Below are 19,908 nucleotides of genomic sequence, written 5' to 3' on the forward strand. Positions count from 1 at the left end.
ATTATGTTGTAAGAATCAAGAACAAAACAAAAAAAAAAAAATAAAATATATATATATATATATATATATATATATGAATAATTACAACAAATTATAATTTGATAATTTTAAAAAACATTAATTTGTAAACTTGTTTTTAGAAAAATTATATAAGTATATACAATATTGTGTTAATATTAAGAATTATAAAAAAATAAAAATATATATAATAATATATATATATATTTTTTTTTGTGGAAGGTTATTATAATCTAATTATCACATTGCACACACATTTCCTTTTACATTTTCAACTAGTATTATTTATATATAGGAAGAAAATACCTATTAAATATATTATATTATATAATTGAATAAGTTTTGAATAATTCTTATTAGTATTTATCACAAATGATATAGATAATATATATATGCAAAATACTATATAATATATATATATATATATATATATATATATATATATATATATATATATATATATTAATTATTTTTTATTATGTATTTGAAATTATATAACTCTATATTTTTTAATTTTTACTTTTTATAGGGTCTACCGGTGTGTTTTGGTTATAATTGTATTTGATGATTTATTATTTTTATATGTCACATAATACAAAATAAGTATTATAAAAAAAATAAATAAATAATTAAATATATATATATATATATATATATATATATATATATATACCTTTTTTTTCTTATGCAATACTACTAAATACCGAAGGACATATAATAAAAAATTCAGATATACTAAAATATGTATAGTATCATATAAGGAGAGAAAAAAAAAAAAAAAATTAAATTTAATAAATAAAAAAAGGAAAATATCATATATTTATAAAATAAATGTCATTGAATTTTTGAATACATATGAATACTATTTGATTTCAATATACGAAAAATTGTTTTAATGTTTTTGTTTTCTTCTACATAAAAATGTCTTAAATTTCTTTTTGGATTTTTCCATTTTTATAATATTATTATAATATAATTATACACAAATCATAAGATCAGGAGTAAATTTTTTTTTAAGTCATATAAAATTACTTCTTCATTTTAAATTAATATATATATATATATAATATTTACTACCTAGAATTCCGCTTTTTTTTTCATTTCTTTCTTTTTAAATATATATTAATACTTATGTTTTTTCTTGCCTCTATAATTAAATAAATGCAATATTATGCATTATCATTACAAGCTTTTATTTATTTATATATTTTGTTATATTTCTCTTAATATAATAAAAATATATTCTTTTATATGAATATATTTCTTCTTATTTAATTTCCAATTTATTATAAAAATATATGCTTATTAAAAAAGAAATGCATTATTTTGAAATTATAATATTACATAAATATCTGTAATATATATTTTTTTGCTCTATATAAATTTATCTGCATTACATACATATATATAATATTATATATATATTATATATATATATATATATATATATATATATAATATGAATATATTTTTTATAATAAAATTTTATATAGGTAAGAAAATACTATTATTTTTAATAAATAATTATATATATATTTTATATATATATATTATTATTATTATTATTATGTTATATATTTTTATTTTTTTATCCTATTAATATTTTCATATATTTCTTAATATATATGATTTTGTATACATATGAATTAAGATATTTCATGATTAAAGTAAAATTATGAAAAAGGATATAAAATAATACAGCAAACTAATAATATATTATAATAATTTATATTATATATATTATATATATATTTAATATGTATTGTATACTACAAGATATATAGTTTATATAATATTAATGAAAAAAGAAAAACAAAATGTTATAAAATATATATATATATATATATATATATATATATATTACCATATTTAAATATAATTTTTTTTTTTTTTTTTTTCTCGTATTTGTATTAATCTTATATTAAATATATAACATATACATTTTCTTAGATAAAAATGAAAATCGGTGATGTTCTTCATGATTATAAATTGTATGATAATACAAAAAAGAAAAGTAGTGAAATGGTTATTAATGAAAATGATAATAAAGAAAGGTTATTGGAAGAATTCGAAATAAGAAGTAAGGTAAGGAAAGTGTGTTTAGGTATACCTACTCAAGATATTGATGTAAAGAATATTTTGAGATTATTAAAGGAACCTATATGTTTATTTGGAGAAGATAGTTATGATAAAAGGAAACGATTAAAAAATATATTAATAACAAAATATGATAGACTAATAATTAAGAAAAAAATAGAAGAGGAAGATGATGTTGAAGAATTCAAAAATATATTAAAAAGGTATTATATAGATTTTAGTGATTTATATCCATCAGGTTTATCCGAAGCTAATAAAATAAATGAAGTTCATGATAAACACAAATTAAAAGATGTACATGACACAAAAGAAGAACAAAATGTACATATGAAAACGGTGAGAGAAGAAGATAAAGATATTTTAAAAGAGAAATGTTATACAGAAGGTACTAAAGATTTAAAAAAAAGTAGAATAGAAATAACAATAAAAACATTACCAAGAATATTTTTATATAAAGAAATGATAAATAAATTTCAAAATGGATATTCAAAAAAAGAGTACGAAAATTATATTACTTCATTTAATGAACATATAAAAAAAGAATCAGATTTATATGTATCACAATTAGGTGATGATAGACCTCTGACCATGGGTAAATTTTCTCCAGATAATAGTGTATTTGCTATTAGTAGTTTTAATTCATATATTAATATTTTTAATTATAGAAATGATGATTATAATTTAATAAAAACATTAAAAAATGGTCATGAAGAAAAAATTAATTGTATAGAATGGAATTATCCTAATAATTACTCATATTATAGTACAATGAATTATAAGGATTTATCAAAACATGATTTATTATTAGCTTCATGTTCATCTGATAAATCGTTTTGTATATGGAAACCATTTTATGATGAATATGATGATACAAATGACAATATAAATGACAATATAAATGAATATATAAATGAAAATATAAATGAAAATATAAATGAAAATATAAATGAAAATATAAATGACAATATAAGTGACAATACAAGTGACACTATAAGTGACAATATTAATGACAATATTAATGACAATATAAGTGACAGTATAAGTGACAATATAAGTGACAATAAAAATAATAATTCGCATAAGGTTGATAAATATAACTCAAATAAAAATAAACTATCTGCACAAAATAAAAATTATTTATTATGCAAAGTAAATGCTCATGATGATCGAATAAATAAAATATGTTTTCACCCCTTAAATAAATATGTATTAACATGTTCAGATGATGAAACCATAAAAATGTTCGATATAGAAACACAACAAGAATTATTTTATCAAGAAGGTCATAATACTACAGTATATAGTATTGCTTTTAATCCTTATGGTAATTTATACATATCAGGAGATTCTAAAGGAGGTTTAATGTTATGGGATATTAGAACTGGTAAAAATGTTGAACAAATAAAAATGGCACATAATAATTCTATAATGAATATAAATTTTAATCCATTTCTAGCAAATATGTTTTGTACTTGTTCAACTGATAATACTATTAAAATATTTGATTTAAGAAAATTCCAAATTTCTTGTAATATTTTAGCACATAATAAAATTGTTACGGATGCTCTTTTTGAACCAACCTATGGAAGATATATTGTTTCAAGTTCATTTGATACTTTTATTAAAATATGGGATTCTGTTAATTTTTATTGTACCAAAATATTATGTAATAATAATAATAAAGTACGTAATGTTGATATAGCTCCTGACGGTTCCTTTATTTCTTCTACATCATTTGATAGAACGTGGAAGTTGTATAAAAATAAAGAATACACACAGGATAATATTCTTTCCCATTTTATGTGATTCGTATTATAAAAAAAAAAATATATATGTATATATATATATATATATATATATATATATATATATATATAATATCTGGTGATAGCAAGTTACATGACAATGTCACCACATTATCATCATACACTTTAATCATTTTCTATTTTTGTTAAAAAAATGGATAACATATAATTATGTAACATATATATGAACTTATAGATATATAGAAGTTATATATATTCAAAATATTATCATTTTATTTTTTGGTTGATTGTTTTATAAATTTTTTTTTTTTTTGTTTTATACATATAAAATATATGTATATATTTTTCATTTAAAATATATCATTTAAGATATTTCATTTTTTAAATAAATCCTTTAGTTAAAAATACACCCACACATATATATATATATATAAATGTATATGCCTATTTTTTTTTTTTTTTTTTTACATTTCTCATTGCATACATTTTAAATATTTATATTATTCTTTTTTTGTTTAAAAAAATAAAATAAACTTATATATTTCTTAAGAATATTTATAATTTTTAAAAAGGAAGAAATTTATATATTTATATATATATTGTTCACACATAATATAAATATTTGAAAAGAAAATATATTCTTGGTTGATTTTATTTAGCGTGTAATTTTTTTGGATGTTTGAAAGTGTTAAGAAATATTTTATTAATATAGATTCTTTGAAAAATAAATAAATGTACATATATATATATATACTTTTTTTTTTTTTTTTTTTTTTTTTTTTTTATTTTGAATTTTTGTGAATGAATTTCTAATTAATGTTTGAATCAATCATGGAAATTATGATCCTAATAAATATTGGATTATAGAACCATAAATTGATATATATATATATATATATATATATATATGTATAGGAAGAACAAAGGTTTTACTTATATATTAAATATATATATTTAATTTTTATTTAAATAAAAAACATAATATTATTTATATATATTAATACCATTTTATAAATACCCTTAAATGAACAAAATTATGAAATACTAGAACATATTAAAAGGGAAAAAATAATTGGATGAAAATCTAAAATATATATATATATATATATATATGTATACATTTTTGTTTTATGTTATTTATTTTTTCTGTTCATCCATGTACAGTGTGATGCTTCTATTATATATATATACATATATATAATTATATATTTATATTTCTATGCTTCATCTTTTAACGTAAGTTAAATTATGCAAATGTGTATATAATTGTTAAACTTATTATGATTATAAGTTAAATGCAAATTCTTCTTTTTATTTATTAACATCCATTTACTCATTTCTTTTGAAATGCAAAAATATATTTCCTATTTTGCAAATGAATTTTGTCATTATAAAATAAAAGATGGTAGTTCCCTTTTTCTTCAGTTTTCCTTTCCTTCTTTTTTGGATGAACTATTTATACAAAAATCGAATAGAAAGTTCGGTACTTATGGAGCTGTAACTAGGAGAAGACAAGAACTGAGGCAAAAGTTTTATGAGGAAAAATATAAGCATAACCCCAATAATATACCAAAATATTCAAAGGTGAAAAAAGGAAGTAGAGGGGGATGGATAAAGAATCCTTTAAAAGAAGTTACAAAAAATTGTGGAAATAATTTTAAGTATGAAGAAAAAATAAAAGAAGAAATTCTCTCAGAAGAAGAAGAATGTATTAAAAATATGATAAAAATGAGAAAGGAACTAATGAATAAAAGTAACATTGATAAAGATTATAATGAACTAATTAATAATGATTCTAAAAATATAAACATATCAAATAATATATTAAATTTTAATTTATTCTCTATTTGTGATAATTTCATAGATAAAAAAAAAGAAATAATACATAAAATAGAAAGCCCTCAACATTTTGTAGATAAACATATAAAAACATTAGTAGATACATATAGTAATATTAATGAATTACACGAAAATTATAATGCAAATAATAATTACCCCAAAACACCTGATTATTTAAAAGATATACATGATAAAAAAAAAAAAAAAAAGAAACAAACAAATCAAAAGAATGGAAGTGGAAAGGAAATCGAAAATAATTTTATTAATGTTAAAATGGAACATAATTGTATAATGGATAAAAATGAAAAAGAAAAAGAAGATAATTTAAAATGTCATAATGAAGAAGGTTCAAATGTTCTTATAGATAATATGTTAATTAATTCAAATAATAATACGAATGTAGGGAATCCTTTATTTAATTCATTTATAAAAACAGACGAATTATATAAACAACATGTTATACCATTACCTTTAGAAGAAAAAGGTAAAAATGATGAAAATCATGTTATAGAAAAATTCGAATGTGATCCTAATAATGATAATTTAAAAAATTTATATATGAATGAACATGATTGGAAAAAATTATATATCGAAGATTTACTAAATTATACAGATGAAAATGATATAGATATCGGATGCTTAGATATCTTTAGTACATTAAATACTATAGATAGAAATAGAAAACTAGGTTCTTATTTTTCTAAAAATAATGCTTCATTTATTTTATATAACAATTGTATTATTCCTTCAAAATATAAAGACGGGACCTTAAATGAATATTTACATACAAGAAATAAATGCTCCTTATTTGACAAGTCATATCAACTTATAATAAAATTAAGTGGAAATGATTGTTTTTATATATGTAATCAATTTATATCTAGTGATATATATGATGTAAATAATTACGATGCTTTTTATACTTGTATAATAGATAATAAAGCATATATATTGGATACATGTTATGTACTAAAAGCAGAAAAAGATATTACATTAATTACATCGGGGTATTATAAAAAAGGGTTATATGAATTCTTAAGTGATTATATCTTATTTTGTAAAGACAGTGGTATGGATGTACATATACAAGTTGATATAAATAAAAGAATTTTATCTTTACAAGGGCCTCTTTCAAATATGATTTTTAATGATATATTAGAATATTATGATTGGAATAATAAAGACAAAAGTATAGGTTATTTGAATAATGTAATTATAAAAAAGCATAATAATAAAAACGATCAAAAAAAAATATGTACAGATGTAAACACCTTATATTTTAAAAGTGATGATCATAATCCGATAAAATCGTCATATTTTCAAATACCATATATGAGCTTTAAAAAATTTAATGTAATAAAAAATGGGGCAATATTAAATGATAACAAACAAAATATAAATAAGTCTCTTGATATCTATGAAATCATATGTATAAGAATAGGTGATACAGGTGAAGATGGATATGAATTTATTGTTGATAATAATATCAGTAATCTTTTTGTAGACATATTTCTAAACCACAAAATTGTAAAATTAGCAGGTGCATATGCATTAGATATTCTAAGAATGGAATCAGGCTTTCCTCTTTATGGCACAGATATAATTAAGAATACAAGTCCCATAACAGCTTCACTTGCATGGACTTTGAAATATAAAAAAATTAAAGAAAAAAGTATTTTTGGATTTCAAAATTTATTGAAAGAGTATAGTATGAAACCCAAATTTTTACGCGTCGGAATCTTATCTAATCAATTAATATTTAAAACCTGTAAAATTTTATCCTATCCATATAAAAGACCTATAGGATATATAACATCATGTACATGGAGTCCAATATATAAAAAGAGAATAGCTCAAGGTTATATTAAAAGAGATTTCGCAAAAAATAATGAGCAAGTCCTTATATCTATACCAACTGATATACCTCAAGATTTTTCGAAAAAAAAAAAATATAAAATTTTACGCAGCAGATCTGCACATAAGTTTACTCTGGCTCAAGTTTGTGCATTACCGTTCGTAGAACATAAATATTAAAAAATATAACAAAAATAAAAAAAATAAATAAATAAATAAAATAGAATAATATAAAATAAAACCATATGAAGAATTAAAATATAAAAATATAATAAAAAATAACGTAAATATACTTATTTTTATTTTTTATAATATAATGTAAAATGAGTTTGTTAATTTGTTCTCTTTTTTATTTTTTTATTTTTTTTTTTTTCCATGTAGAATATATAATTATATATGTTATACCAAGCTTTTCCATAATACACATATATATTTATATATAATATAATACCTATTTTGTCGTGTGAAAATATTACACACATTTACTATAGTATCAGAAGAAGAAATTTTATCTTATATACAAAAAAATATCGACATCTAAAATATATATATATATATATATATATATATATATATATATTTGTTTTTATAAAATTTTTAAATAAAAAATGATTTAATATATAATTGTGTATTTTTTTATTTCCCCCTCCCCCCTATTATTAACCTCAAATCCCTTTTCACCAATATATTCATATAACGTGAAGAAATGATGCAAATATGAAATTTATAGATTGGATTATAAATTTTTTTTTTCTTTTTCTTAATTCATATTTTCGATTTTTTTTTTTGTTTGTTTGTTAATGTAATAAATAATTTTTAAGCTTTATGTAAAAAAAAAAAAAAAAAAAAAAACTTTAATTTATATTAATATATATTAATTGAATGCTTAATTTTTTTATACTTCAAAGTAACAAGAATTTTTAAAAGTATAATTTTTATATTTGTTAATTTTTTTTTTTGATTAATTATAAAAAAAACATTTTTTACACATTTATGATTTTTACAAAAATACACTGAAATAAGAAAAATAAGTAGAAAGTGTAAAAAATAAAAAAGAAAGAAAATAGAAACTTCAATATAATATCATGGGGAAAACAAAGTGAAAGTTAAAATTATATAATATTATAAAAATATATATATATATATATGGTGTTGTTTATAGTACATTTTTTGTTTTCTTTCTTTTTTTTTTTTTTTTTTTTTTTTTTACTTTTATTTATTTATTTTATTATTTTATTTTATTTTTTTATTGTATATTATTATATAAAGTTTATATATTATATTACATTTTTGCATTATTAATTTATAAATTTAATACATTATTATAATTAGTTTTTAAAAGAATTAGAAATTATTTTTAATAGATATAAATGTATATTTATTAATAAATATATTTATATGTATAAATTAAAAATATTTATATACATATATATTTTATATTTATAAAATTATAAATGTAAGAACAAAAATGAATTTTTTTTACATGCTATATAAATTACGCTTCTATACATATATATAATATAATATATATATATGTACATATTATTTACATATATATTATGAAATAAATGATATAGAGTTTATATTTTAAAACAATTGTCGCTTCTCATTATTATTATTTTTTTTAATTTTTTCGAATAATATATTTATACCAATGAAGAATAAAATATGAACAAATTAAATGAATACATTTTTCCATAAAAAAAAAAAAAAAAAAAAAAACCATTATATTTGTATATACTTTAAGTTATTAATGTTTATAAATACATAATTATTAAGTATATTATTCATATTATGTATTATTATTTATATACTTTATAAATGTACATATAATGTATTATTTATTTTTTTAAATATTATTATTTTCTTGTTATACAATATATTCAAAAATTAAATAATATATATGAAATTTTTTTTTATAGAAACATTGGTGTACGATATTTACTTCTTTCTTTTTTTTTTTTTTTTTTTTTTAAGTGTATTATTATTTATTTGAAATTAATAATACATATAATAAAATTTATTTAAATTAAAATTAATGTATGTTTATTTATCGTACATATATATATATATATATATATATATATTTATTTATTTTTTATGAATACATATTATTATGTGTGGATGTCTTCATTTTAAATTAAATAATGAAATAAAAATTAAAAATAAATTATAGATAGATATTTTAGAATACTTTTTATTTTTTAAGTTGTAGAGAAAAAGAAAATTTACATATATTATATATATATATATATATATTTATAATAATTCCTTGTGACCGCACTTTTTGAAACTTATAAATATATCTCGCCCATATATATATATATATATATATATATATATTTTTTTTTTTTGAGTTCATTTATTGATTTGTTATAATGGGAGAGGGGTACTCTAAAAGTACAATTAACCATGGTAATTTGAGTGAGGAAGAAGTTCAAAATATTAGGAAGAAATTTAACTTGAATAAAAAAGAGTTAAATGAAACTATTAGTACATTTGAATTTATTTACGCTTATCCACATATATTAAGACCTTATATTGCCTTAGTACTTCCATCTTTTCATGAAGTATTAAGAAAGAAGAATAGGCACAATAAAGGTAAAAATAGTAGTACTAGTAATAATACAAATAACTATGGTATAAATTATGCTATAAATATATTATTTAGTAAAAGCAATAAAAAAATTAGTAATGAAATATCATTACAAGATATAATAAATATTTTATCATATTTGCATAATGTTAAGAGTAGAATTATTATTAGGATATTATTTTTAAGTTTTCTAAGGTATAGTATATCAAATAATAATGATACTATAAAATTGAATATATTAGAAGAAAATGATTTAGAAAATGAAAACAATAATGAAGAATTAAATATTACAAAAATTGTTGAAGCAAATTTTAAAAGGGAAGATTGTTGTATGGCTACGGATACATATGAACCTAATATATATGATGATCCTCAAAATAATAATGATGATGATATAAATGATGATAATAGTTTAGATAAAAAACGTAATTCTTTTGATTTAGTATATTCCGATTCAAATGTAAATACAATAAATAAGAATAATAAAAAAGAAAGAAATTATAAATTTATTAAAGATAATATATTTATTGTTCAGAAAAATAAAATTACAAGTCAATATCCACAAAACTATATAGTTAAAGATTTAATATCAATAGAAGAAGCAATACATCATCTTTTTACATATATGTATATAGAGCAATTGTATTTATTATGCCCAAGTAATATGTTATTTAAATTATCAAATGTAAATCAGCTAGCTGAAAAAGATTTTCCTATAAATAATATAAAAATGAAATGTTATGATGATTCTATAATTAATAGACAAAATAGTTGGGACTTGGCATTTTTTTTTAAAGAACTATCATGTTCATTAGAAACAAATTTAGATTTTAAAAATATTGTTATAGGTTTTAGATTATATGCTAATTCTTTGGAAAATAATAAAAATTCTATATATTCACTTGTAATTGAATATATAAATTCTACCTTTACGAATATGAGTACTAATTATTCGAATGTAACATGGAAGCATTTTATGAATAAGGAAAATGTATTAACAGAAGGAATTAATAAAGATAACAAAAAAAAAAAAAAACTGTCAAATGCTGCTGAAACAGATATACAATTAGAACACGAACAACAAAAAGAGGTTGATAAAACCAATACTTTTATTATTGATGAAAATGAAATACCAAATATAAATGATATATGTATTAATAGTATTGAATTAATACATTCTATATATACTAGTATGAAAAAAAACGAAATAGCAAAAAAAGATAATAAAAATAAGTTATTGGAGAATGATGCATATAAACAATCAGCATCTATTATTGAATTACAAAATAGTTCGAAAGGCTGGAGAGGATTATTTTTAAATGAATCTAGTAAAATATTAACTGATGAAATAGCTTTTAGTTTAAGACAATGTTCACCATGCTTTAGTAATAATGTGTGGTATAGACTATATGCTTCATGGAAACAAGGAACGAGTTTTAGTAGATTTATGAGTTGTCTTTTTCATTATCCTTCTCCTATCGTAATAGTAATAAAAACAAATGATAATCAGATTTTAGGAGGAGTATGTACAACTCCATTAAAGGATTCTCATTTATATCATGGGTGTTCTAATGATTTCCTTTTTTCAGCATATCCTGTATTCCGTATTATTAGAACAAATCAATTTGGTACAAATTATGTATATTTAAATAGTAAGAATAGTTTCTATCCAAAAGGATTAGGTTTTGGTGGTAAACCTGAATGTTTTAGATTGTTTTTAAGTGATGAATTTAAAGATTCTTATTGTACCGAAAGTGATTTTACATACAAAAGTGGACATTTATATTTTCCGCAACAGAAAAATAAAAAAGGAAAAAAATGTAATTATACATATGCTTCATCAGATAGTAAGGATGGTGATAATCAAGATGATAAAGATAAAAGAGAAGAATTAGAACCAGGAGGTGAACAACAAGCACAAGAACAAGAACAAGAACTAGAACAAGATGACCAGGAAGATGATTTAGATTCCTACTCATTTTTATACAAATTATCAATCAGTGAAGTTGAAGCTTGGGGATGTGGTGATGAAAAGGCATTACAAGAACAAAAATTAATTATTCAAAATGAAGAAGCATGTAAACAAGAGAGAAGATCAACTGATAAATCTAAAATAGTACAAAATAGTTTTGATAAAGAATTTTTACTTCCTAAAGTTTTTTCTGTTGGAAAATATGAAGAATTAAAACCGAGTACATAAATCAACATTTTTTTTGCTATTTTTTTTTTTAATTATACAATTATATTATTTTTAGACAAAGAAAGAGAGGGGGGATGGAGAAAGTGATATACAAAATGAAGAAAAAAAAAAAAAAAAAAAATATATATATATATATATATATATGTCCTTATATTTATGTTGGTGTATATTATAGAGTATAATATATTTAAAGAACAATATGTGTTTTTCTCATTACAGAAAGATATATTATAAATATTTAATCAGTAATTACAATAAGGTGGAAACCCTATTATGTAATAAAGATGAATTATTTTATAATTTTTCACCGAAAAAAAAATTTTCAACTTTCTATAGGAAAGTAATAACCCCAATAAAATTTTGTATTACTAGAAAAATATTCCAATGTGTAGTAGATATATCCAAAATTAAAAATTTAAAACCGTAAATTTTTTTCTTAAAATATGTATATATTTTTATTTTTTTGTTAAACTTTATTTTGATAATTAAAAAGATATTATATTTTTATACATTTTATATTTATAAATTAAAAGTTATATACTATAAATTTTATAAATTATAATATATATTATATAATTCTTTTTTTTTTTATCTTTTATCTTTTTTTTTTTTTTTTGTTACATTAAAACATGAGCCGTGTATTGATAAATATATATATATATATATATATATATATATTTATAAAAATTTCATCAGTGATTTATATAAACTTTATATAAATACATCCATAATATGAATATTAAAATTTTTTTTAAGTATTTTCCACTATAATATATTAGTACTCTTAAAAAAAATTGCTATTAATAATATAATAATAGGACACCATAATATATTTAAAGATATTAAAAATAGAAACAACAAAAAAAAACAAAAAAAAAAAAGAAAAGAAAAGAAATAAATGTATTGAAAAAAAACATTTAAAAGACAAAATTTGAATAGAAATCAAAAATAAATATGTTTGTGTATGGTATTGATTTTTTTCTTTATAAGGGGTGATTTTTGATTCCTTCATTTTTTCATTATTCTAATTATTATTATTATTTATTATTTTTTTTTTTTAATATTTATAATTATCACTTAATTATATTGAATTATTTTTGAGTAGTATTATAAATAAAATAATTAATGGAATTAAAAATAAATTTATATATATTATATATTATATATATATAAATATATTTTGTGTTATTATTGAATAAATATATATATAATATATATACATAAATATATATATTATGTATCATATACATTACTGTGTTTGAAAAAAAGAGAATAATAATAAAAACTAGTCTTAATGCTTAAAAAATAAAATATAAAAAAAATATATTTTAAATATGTATTTAAAATTAAAATTTCAAATAAAATAAAAGAATTAAGTGCTAATAAAATATATATAAGAAAATATTTCTATCTGTACTTATTTATATATATATATATATATATATATATAATATATCATATATATATTTTTTATACATATATATATTATGTATATGTAATATATGTATAATAAAATATTTTTATGTTTACATTCCCCATTTTATATTTTTCTTATGTAACGACCATATTTTTTATATTTTATGAAGCGATTCTCGTTAAATATATAGTTTTGTTCTTTTCTTTTTTGTTTTTTATATTATATTATTTTTCCCCTTTTCCTTTCCCCCTTTTTATTTTTTTCCTTTTATTTATTATTATTTTTTTTTTTTAATGTATACACAAAATATTCCCAAAAAAAAATATAATAATCATGAATGTTGATATTTTTTAAGATTGTTATATACAAATATATATATATATATATATATATATATAATGTTTATTTTATATTTAATAATATATATATATATATTAAGCAATATAAAATATAGTTTATATATTTATGTATGTTTAACTGAATAATTAAAAAAAACATAAAGTAATATAAAAATAATTGAATATTTGTATAAATGTAATGTATGTATGATATATAAATATATATATAATTACAATATGTTTTTTAATAAATTATATAATATGTATATATAAATATATATTATATTAAAATACATTATATTAAAATACATTATATATATATATATATTTTTTTTTTTGTATTATATGCTTATGACAAGTATTTCTATTTGTTAGATCAATATATTGTCACAAGTAAAAAAAAAAAAAAAAAAAAAAAAAAAATACATACATACATATATATGTATATATATATATATATATATAACATTAAGGTAATAGTTATATTTAATTAATAAAAACAGAAAGTATATTAATAATTGGAAAAAAAAAAATAAAAGATAAAAATTACATAGGTATATATAAATATATATATATATATATATATATGTATATGCAATTGTTGATATAACGATCTTGCTATAATAATAACATTTGTATAATTACAGAAGAAGTAACATATATATTATAATAATAATAAAATATTAATTGTGGTTATATTTATAGTTTTTAGTATTTTTTGTACTTAATACATAGCCTTAAGAGTGTTACAAATTTATGAGTGAAAATGAGACCTCGTTTTTTTTTGTTCCTACTTTTTATAATATATATATATAATAGTTTAAGAATAAAATGCTCATCCTTATTAGGTATCGATTTTGGTAATGAATATATAAAGGTATCCATAGTATCTCCTGGTAAAGGATTTAATATTTTATTAAATAATCAGAGTAAAAGGAAAATAACAAATTCTATATCTTTTGCAAATAAGTTTAGAACATATGATGAAGAATCTAAGATTTACAGCACAAAATATCCACAATTAACTCTACTAAACAGTAATAATATATTAGGTTATAATTTATTTGATTCATTAAAGAATAAAGAGAATTTCGTAATTGAAAATTATGATGAAAATAATGAAGAATTTTATAGTGATATAAATAATTATGATTTTTCGAATGATTTTGGTTCTAAGTATTATTCATATGATTATGTAGTAGATCATAAAAGAGGTACAATAAATATCAAACTAAAAGATAATATGGTAATATCATCTGAAGAAGTTACAGCAAATATATTAGGTTATATAAAAAAGTTAGCATATACACATTTGAATATTGATTATAAAGTGAAAAGAAATATAAATTTAAATATTGGTTGTGTTATATCTGTTCCTTGTAATTTTTCTCAAAGAAAAAAACAAGCTTTAATCAATGCAAGTAAAATTGCTGGTTTAGAATTATTAGGAATAATTAATGGCGTGACAGCAGCAGCTATACATAATGTACATGACATTCCTTTAAATACAACGAAACTTACTATGTATTTAGATATAGGAAGTAAAAATATAAATGTAGGTATTGCTACTATTAGTTTTGTAGAAAAAGATAAAGTTCGCTCAAGAAGTGTACAAGTATATGCTTGTGAATCTTTGGAAAATAATTCAGGTAATAAAATTGATATGTTATTAGCTGAAAATTTAAGAAAAAAGTTTGAAGAAAAATATAACGTATCTATAGAGAATGATAAAAAGGCTATGAGAAAATTAATTGTTGCTGCAAATAAAGCAAAATTATTATTAAGTGCTAAAAAGTCAGCTGATGTATTTATAGAAAGTTTATATAATAATAAAAGTTTAAATGAAAGTGTTAGTCGACAAGATTTTGAAGAATTAATACAAGAAGTAATTGAAAATATGAAAATACCAATAAATAAAGCATTAGAAAAAGGAGGATTTCAATTAAAGGATATAGAAGCTTTAGAATTAATAGGATCCGGTTGGAGAGTACCTAAAATATTAAATGAAGTTACTGAATTTTTTAATCCATTAAAAGTTGGGATGCATTTAAATAGTGATGAAGCTGTTACTATGGGTTCTCTCTATATAGCTGCATATAATAGCGCAAATTTTAGATTAAAAGATTTAGATTATAAAGATATTGTATCTAATGAATATCATATATTAGTAAATACTGATGAAGAAGAAAATAATACGACAAATGAAGAGAAGGTTAATATTAAAAAAGAATTAGTAAATTATAATTCTAGATATCCTCATAATAAAAATGTTATACTAACATATAAAGATAATTTAAAATTTTCAGTATATGAAAATGGAAAAATTATAAATGAGTATGTTTTAGGTAACCTAGATAATGCTATTAAATCCAAATATGAACATCTTGGTACACCAAAATTAAATTTAAAATTTCATTTAGATAAATTTGGTATTTTATCATTAGATAAAGTTCTTGTTGTTTATGAAGAACAAAAAGATGGAGCTGGTGATACAAAAGATAACAAAAAAGAAGGTGATGAAGAAAATAATAATAATAATAATAATGAAGAAATAAATAAAGATGATGACACAAATAATAATAAAAGTGATGATGAACAAAACAAAGGAGATGAAAATAAATCAAATGATGAAAACAAGGAAAATGAAGAAAATAAACAAAATGGTGAGAAAAAAAAAAATGATATTATAAAACATAACATTCCTATTGAATTTCAAACAAGAAATATAAAACCGTTACCACTTACTTTTGAAGAAATAAAAGAAAAAAAGGAAATCTTAAAAAATTTAGATGAACACGATATTGATATTTTTTTAAAATCTGAGAAAAAAAACACATTAGAATCATTCATATATGAAACCAGAAGTAAAATGAAACAAGATATATATAAACAAGTTACAAAAGAAGAAACGAGAAATGAATATCTCAATAAACTAGAAGAATATGAAGATTGGTTATATACCGAAAAAGATGAACCTTTAGAAAATGTTAGTAATAAAATTCATGAATTACAAGATATTTATAATCCAATCAAAGAAAGAGCTGAAGAATTACAAGTAAGAGATAAAATTATTGAAGAAACAAATAAAAAAATACAAGAAATGATTGAAAAAATTAAGGACCTCTCTGAAAAAAAACCATGGGCTGCTGAGACAATTAAAATGGTCAAAGATTCTTTAGATAAAGAAGTTCAATGGTGGAACCATGCACAAGAAGAACAAAAAAAATTAGATAATTATACTGCTCCATTTTTTAAACATAAAGATGTTCAATTAAAATTTAAATCCATACAAATGTTAATTAAAACATTAGATAAATTAAAAAAACCTGTTGAAAAAAAAGAAGATAAGAAAAATACAGATAATCAAAATGAAAATACATCAAAACAAGATGCAGGCGCAGATAAAAATCACAATACAACAGAAAATCAAAATGAACAATCAGCACAAAATCAAAATAATGAAAATAATGATGATAACCAAAATAATGAACATGATGCTAATCAATCATCCAACGATGAGCAAAATAAAAATGATGGAGCATCAGATCAAAAAGATGAATTATAAAAAAAATAAATAAAAAAAAATATATATATATATATATATATATATGAATTTCTTTTTATGTTTTCTTTTGTCATATAATAATGATCACTTATATGAAATATATTATATGTACATATTTATTTTTTATAATTTTTTCTGGTTATATTTGTTTTACTGAATGTATATATTTATATATGTATATATGTATATATGTACATATATACATTTTGTTAATGTTTAATTTTATTTCTATTATAAAAATGTTTCTTTTCTTTTCTTTTCTTTTCCTTTCTTTTCTTTTTTTTTTTTTTAGAATATTTTTCATAAAATATTTTTTCAAGAATTTTTCATATGATTTTATATCAATTATTCTCTCTTATTATTTTTTTTTTTCTTTTTTTTAAGAATCAATACGTTCATCCTAAGATTTTTATATTCTCCTTTTAACATAAAAAGATTTTAATTTTTTAAAATATAAATATACATAATATATTATAAAGAATAAATAATATAAATAATGTCACTTCTTTTATTTTATTATTATTATATTTTATTATTTTATTTTATTTTTATAGAGAAAAAGATCTTTCTAAAAATATTTATACTACATATTGTTAAAATGTTAGAATTATCCTTAATATACATTTTTGTTCTTTTTAAAAAAAGACAAGAATAACATTAAATTAAAAAAATTAACTCAGTACTTAAAAGCGGATGTACAAATGATTTACAAAAAAAAAAAAAAAATATGATAAATTGAAAGCACAATAAAGTTGGCTCATTTAAATATATATAGCTAAATAGATTAATATGTTATTTTTATATATATTTACTCTATTTTTGGAAAACATTATGATATATATGTATATATGTGTGTGTTTTTTTATTTAATTATTTCCATATATATATTTAATATGATTCTTTTTGTAAATATAGACATGGTAAAAAAGCTTATTTTCCAATTAATATTTTTTACTTTATAACGAATAAAATAAAAAAAATTAAAAATCCTTCACTTTTTGAATTAACATATACTCAAATATTAATACTGGTAGATTACATTTTCATTATACTTTGCTTACGTTTTCTTTAAATTCTATGATATATAACAAAAATTATAAATTTATATAATTTACAATATTTAGGAAAATACATGAATTAACAAATAGTTGTTAAATAAAAAAAAAAAGGAAAAAAAAATATATATATATATATATATATATATATAAGACACAATATACATAGGTATATATATACTTTTTCTTATTAACAAAAAAAGGATAGAAAAAAAAAAATTAATTAAAATATATAAAATTATAAGATAAAAAAAAAAAAAAAAAAAAAAAAATTAAACATATATATGTAATCTTACAAATGCATTTAAACATTTCATTTTTTTTTTTTTTTTCTTATCATGTTGTAAGGTTTCTTGATTTATTATATTATTGTTATTTTATTTTATTTAATTTAATTTTTTTTTCAAGTGTAAAGCAGATAAAAAAAAATATATGTATATATATATATATATACATATATACAATATGTATGAATATATATTTATAATCATTGATATGTAATTTAGGATATATAACCATATTTTTCATTTTTGATAAAGGATAAGTAAAAAATAAGTAATGCATTATATATATATATATATATTATAGGGTACTTATAATTGTACTTTTCTCCAAAAAAAAAAAAAAAAAAAAAAAAACGAAAGAAAGAAAAATCTATCATATTATATATGTATTATATAATTTTCTTTTCCTTATAATACTCAAATATTATTTTAATGTAAAAATATATCATTTTTAAGGGAAAAATAAATGTCTAATATAATATATATATATATATATATTAAGGGGTACGTAAAAAATTGGGAAGGGTTAAATATAAAAAAAAAAAAAAAAAAAAAATTATTTTTTTAATTATATAAAAAAAGTATTTTTTAAATAACTCTTTCGTGCTTTATATAAATATTATAGTCACTTAATAATTTATGCTTTTTTATTAGGAAAAAAAAAATAAATATATATACATATATAAGCATCATTACTATTTGAATATATATAATTACAATATTTAATGTTGCAGAAGAGTTTTATTTTTTAAAACACACTGTGTATATAATTCATTTTTTCGTAAATATTATTTACATAACACTATTTAATACTTATATAAATTCCATATAATGATATAGTTATTTAAAATTTTTATTTTTATTTTTATTTTTGTTGCA

General features: G+C 18.3%; 4 protein-coding genes across 4 annotated transcripts; all 4 read left to right on the forward strand.

The window, feature by feature from the left end:
* Window positions 1-1,974: 1,974 nt before the first annotated feature.
* Window positions 1,975-3,921, forward strand: PF3D7_1343900 (U4/U6 small nuclear ribonucleoprotein PRP4, putative; the record flags this gene model as incomplete). The annotated part of the gene is made up of 1 exon (XM_002809018.1): window positions 1,975-3,921. The coding sequence occupies one exon, from the start codon at window positions 1,975-1,977 to the stop codon at window positions 3,919-3,921; it is 1,947 nt and encodes a 648-aa protein (XP_002809064.1).
* Window positions 3,922-5,228: 1,307 nt separating this feature from the next.
* Window positions 5,229-7,754, forward strand: PF3D7_1344000 (aminomethyltransferase, putative; the record flags this gene model as incomplete). Its single annotated transcript, XM_002809019.1, has 1 exon — window positions 5,229-7,754. The coding sequence occupies one exon, from the start codon at window positions 5,229-5,231 to the stop codon at window positions 7,752-7,754; it is 2,526 nt and encodes an 841-aa protein (XP_002809065.1).
* Window positions 7,755-9,952: 2,198 nt separating this feature from the next.
* On the forward strand, window positions 9,953-12,370 carry PF3D7_1344100 (TLD domain-containing protein, putative; the record flags this gene model as incomplete). The annotated part of the gene is made up of 1 exon (XM_002809020.1): window positions 9,953-12,370. One exon carries the CDS (start codon window positions 9,953-9,955, stop codon window positions 12,368-12,370), a length of 2,418 nt encoding a protein of 805 aa, XP_002809066.1.
* A 2,521-nt stretch (window positions 12,371-14,891) lies between these two features.
* On the forward strand, window positions 14,892-17,690 carry PF3D7_1344200 (endoplasmic reticulum chaperone GRP170; the record flags this gene model as incomplete). Its single annotated transcript, XM_002809021.1, has 1 exon — window positions 14,892-17,690. One exon carries the CDS (start codon window positions 14,892-14,894, stop codon window positions 17,688-17,690), a length of 2,799 nt encoding a protein of 932 aa, XP_002809067.1.
* Window positions 17,691-19,908: the final 2,218 nt, after the last annotated feature.

This window comes from Plasmodium falciparum, assembly GCF_000002765.6.
Source record: "Plasmodium falciparum 3D7 genome assembly, chromosome: 13".
Classification (NCBI taxonomy): Eukaryota; Apicomplexa; class Aconoidasida; order Haemosporida; family Plasmodiidae; genus Plasmodium; species Plasmodium falciparum.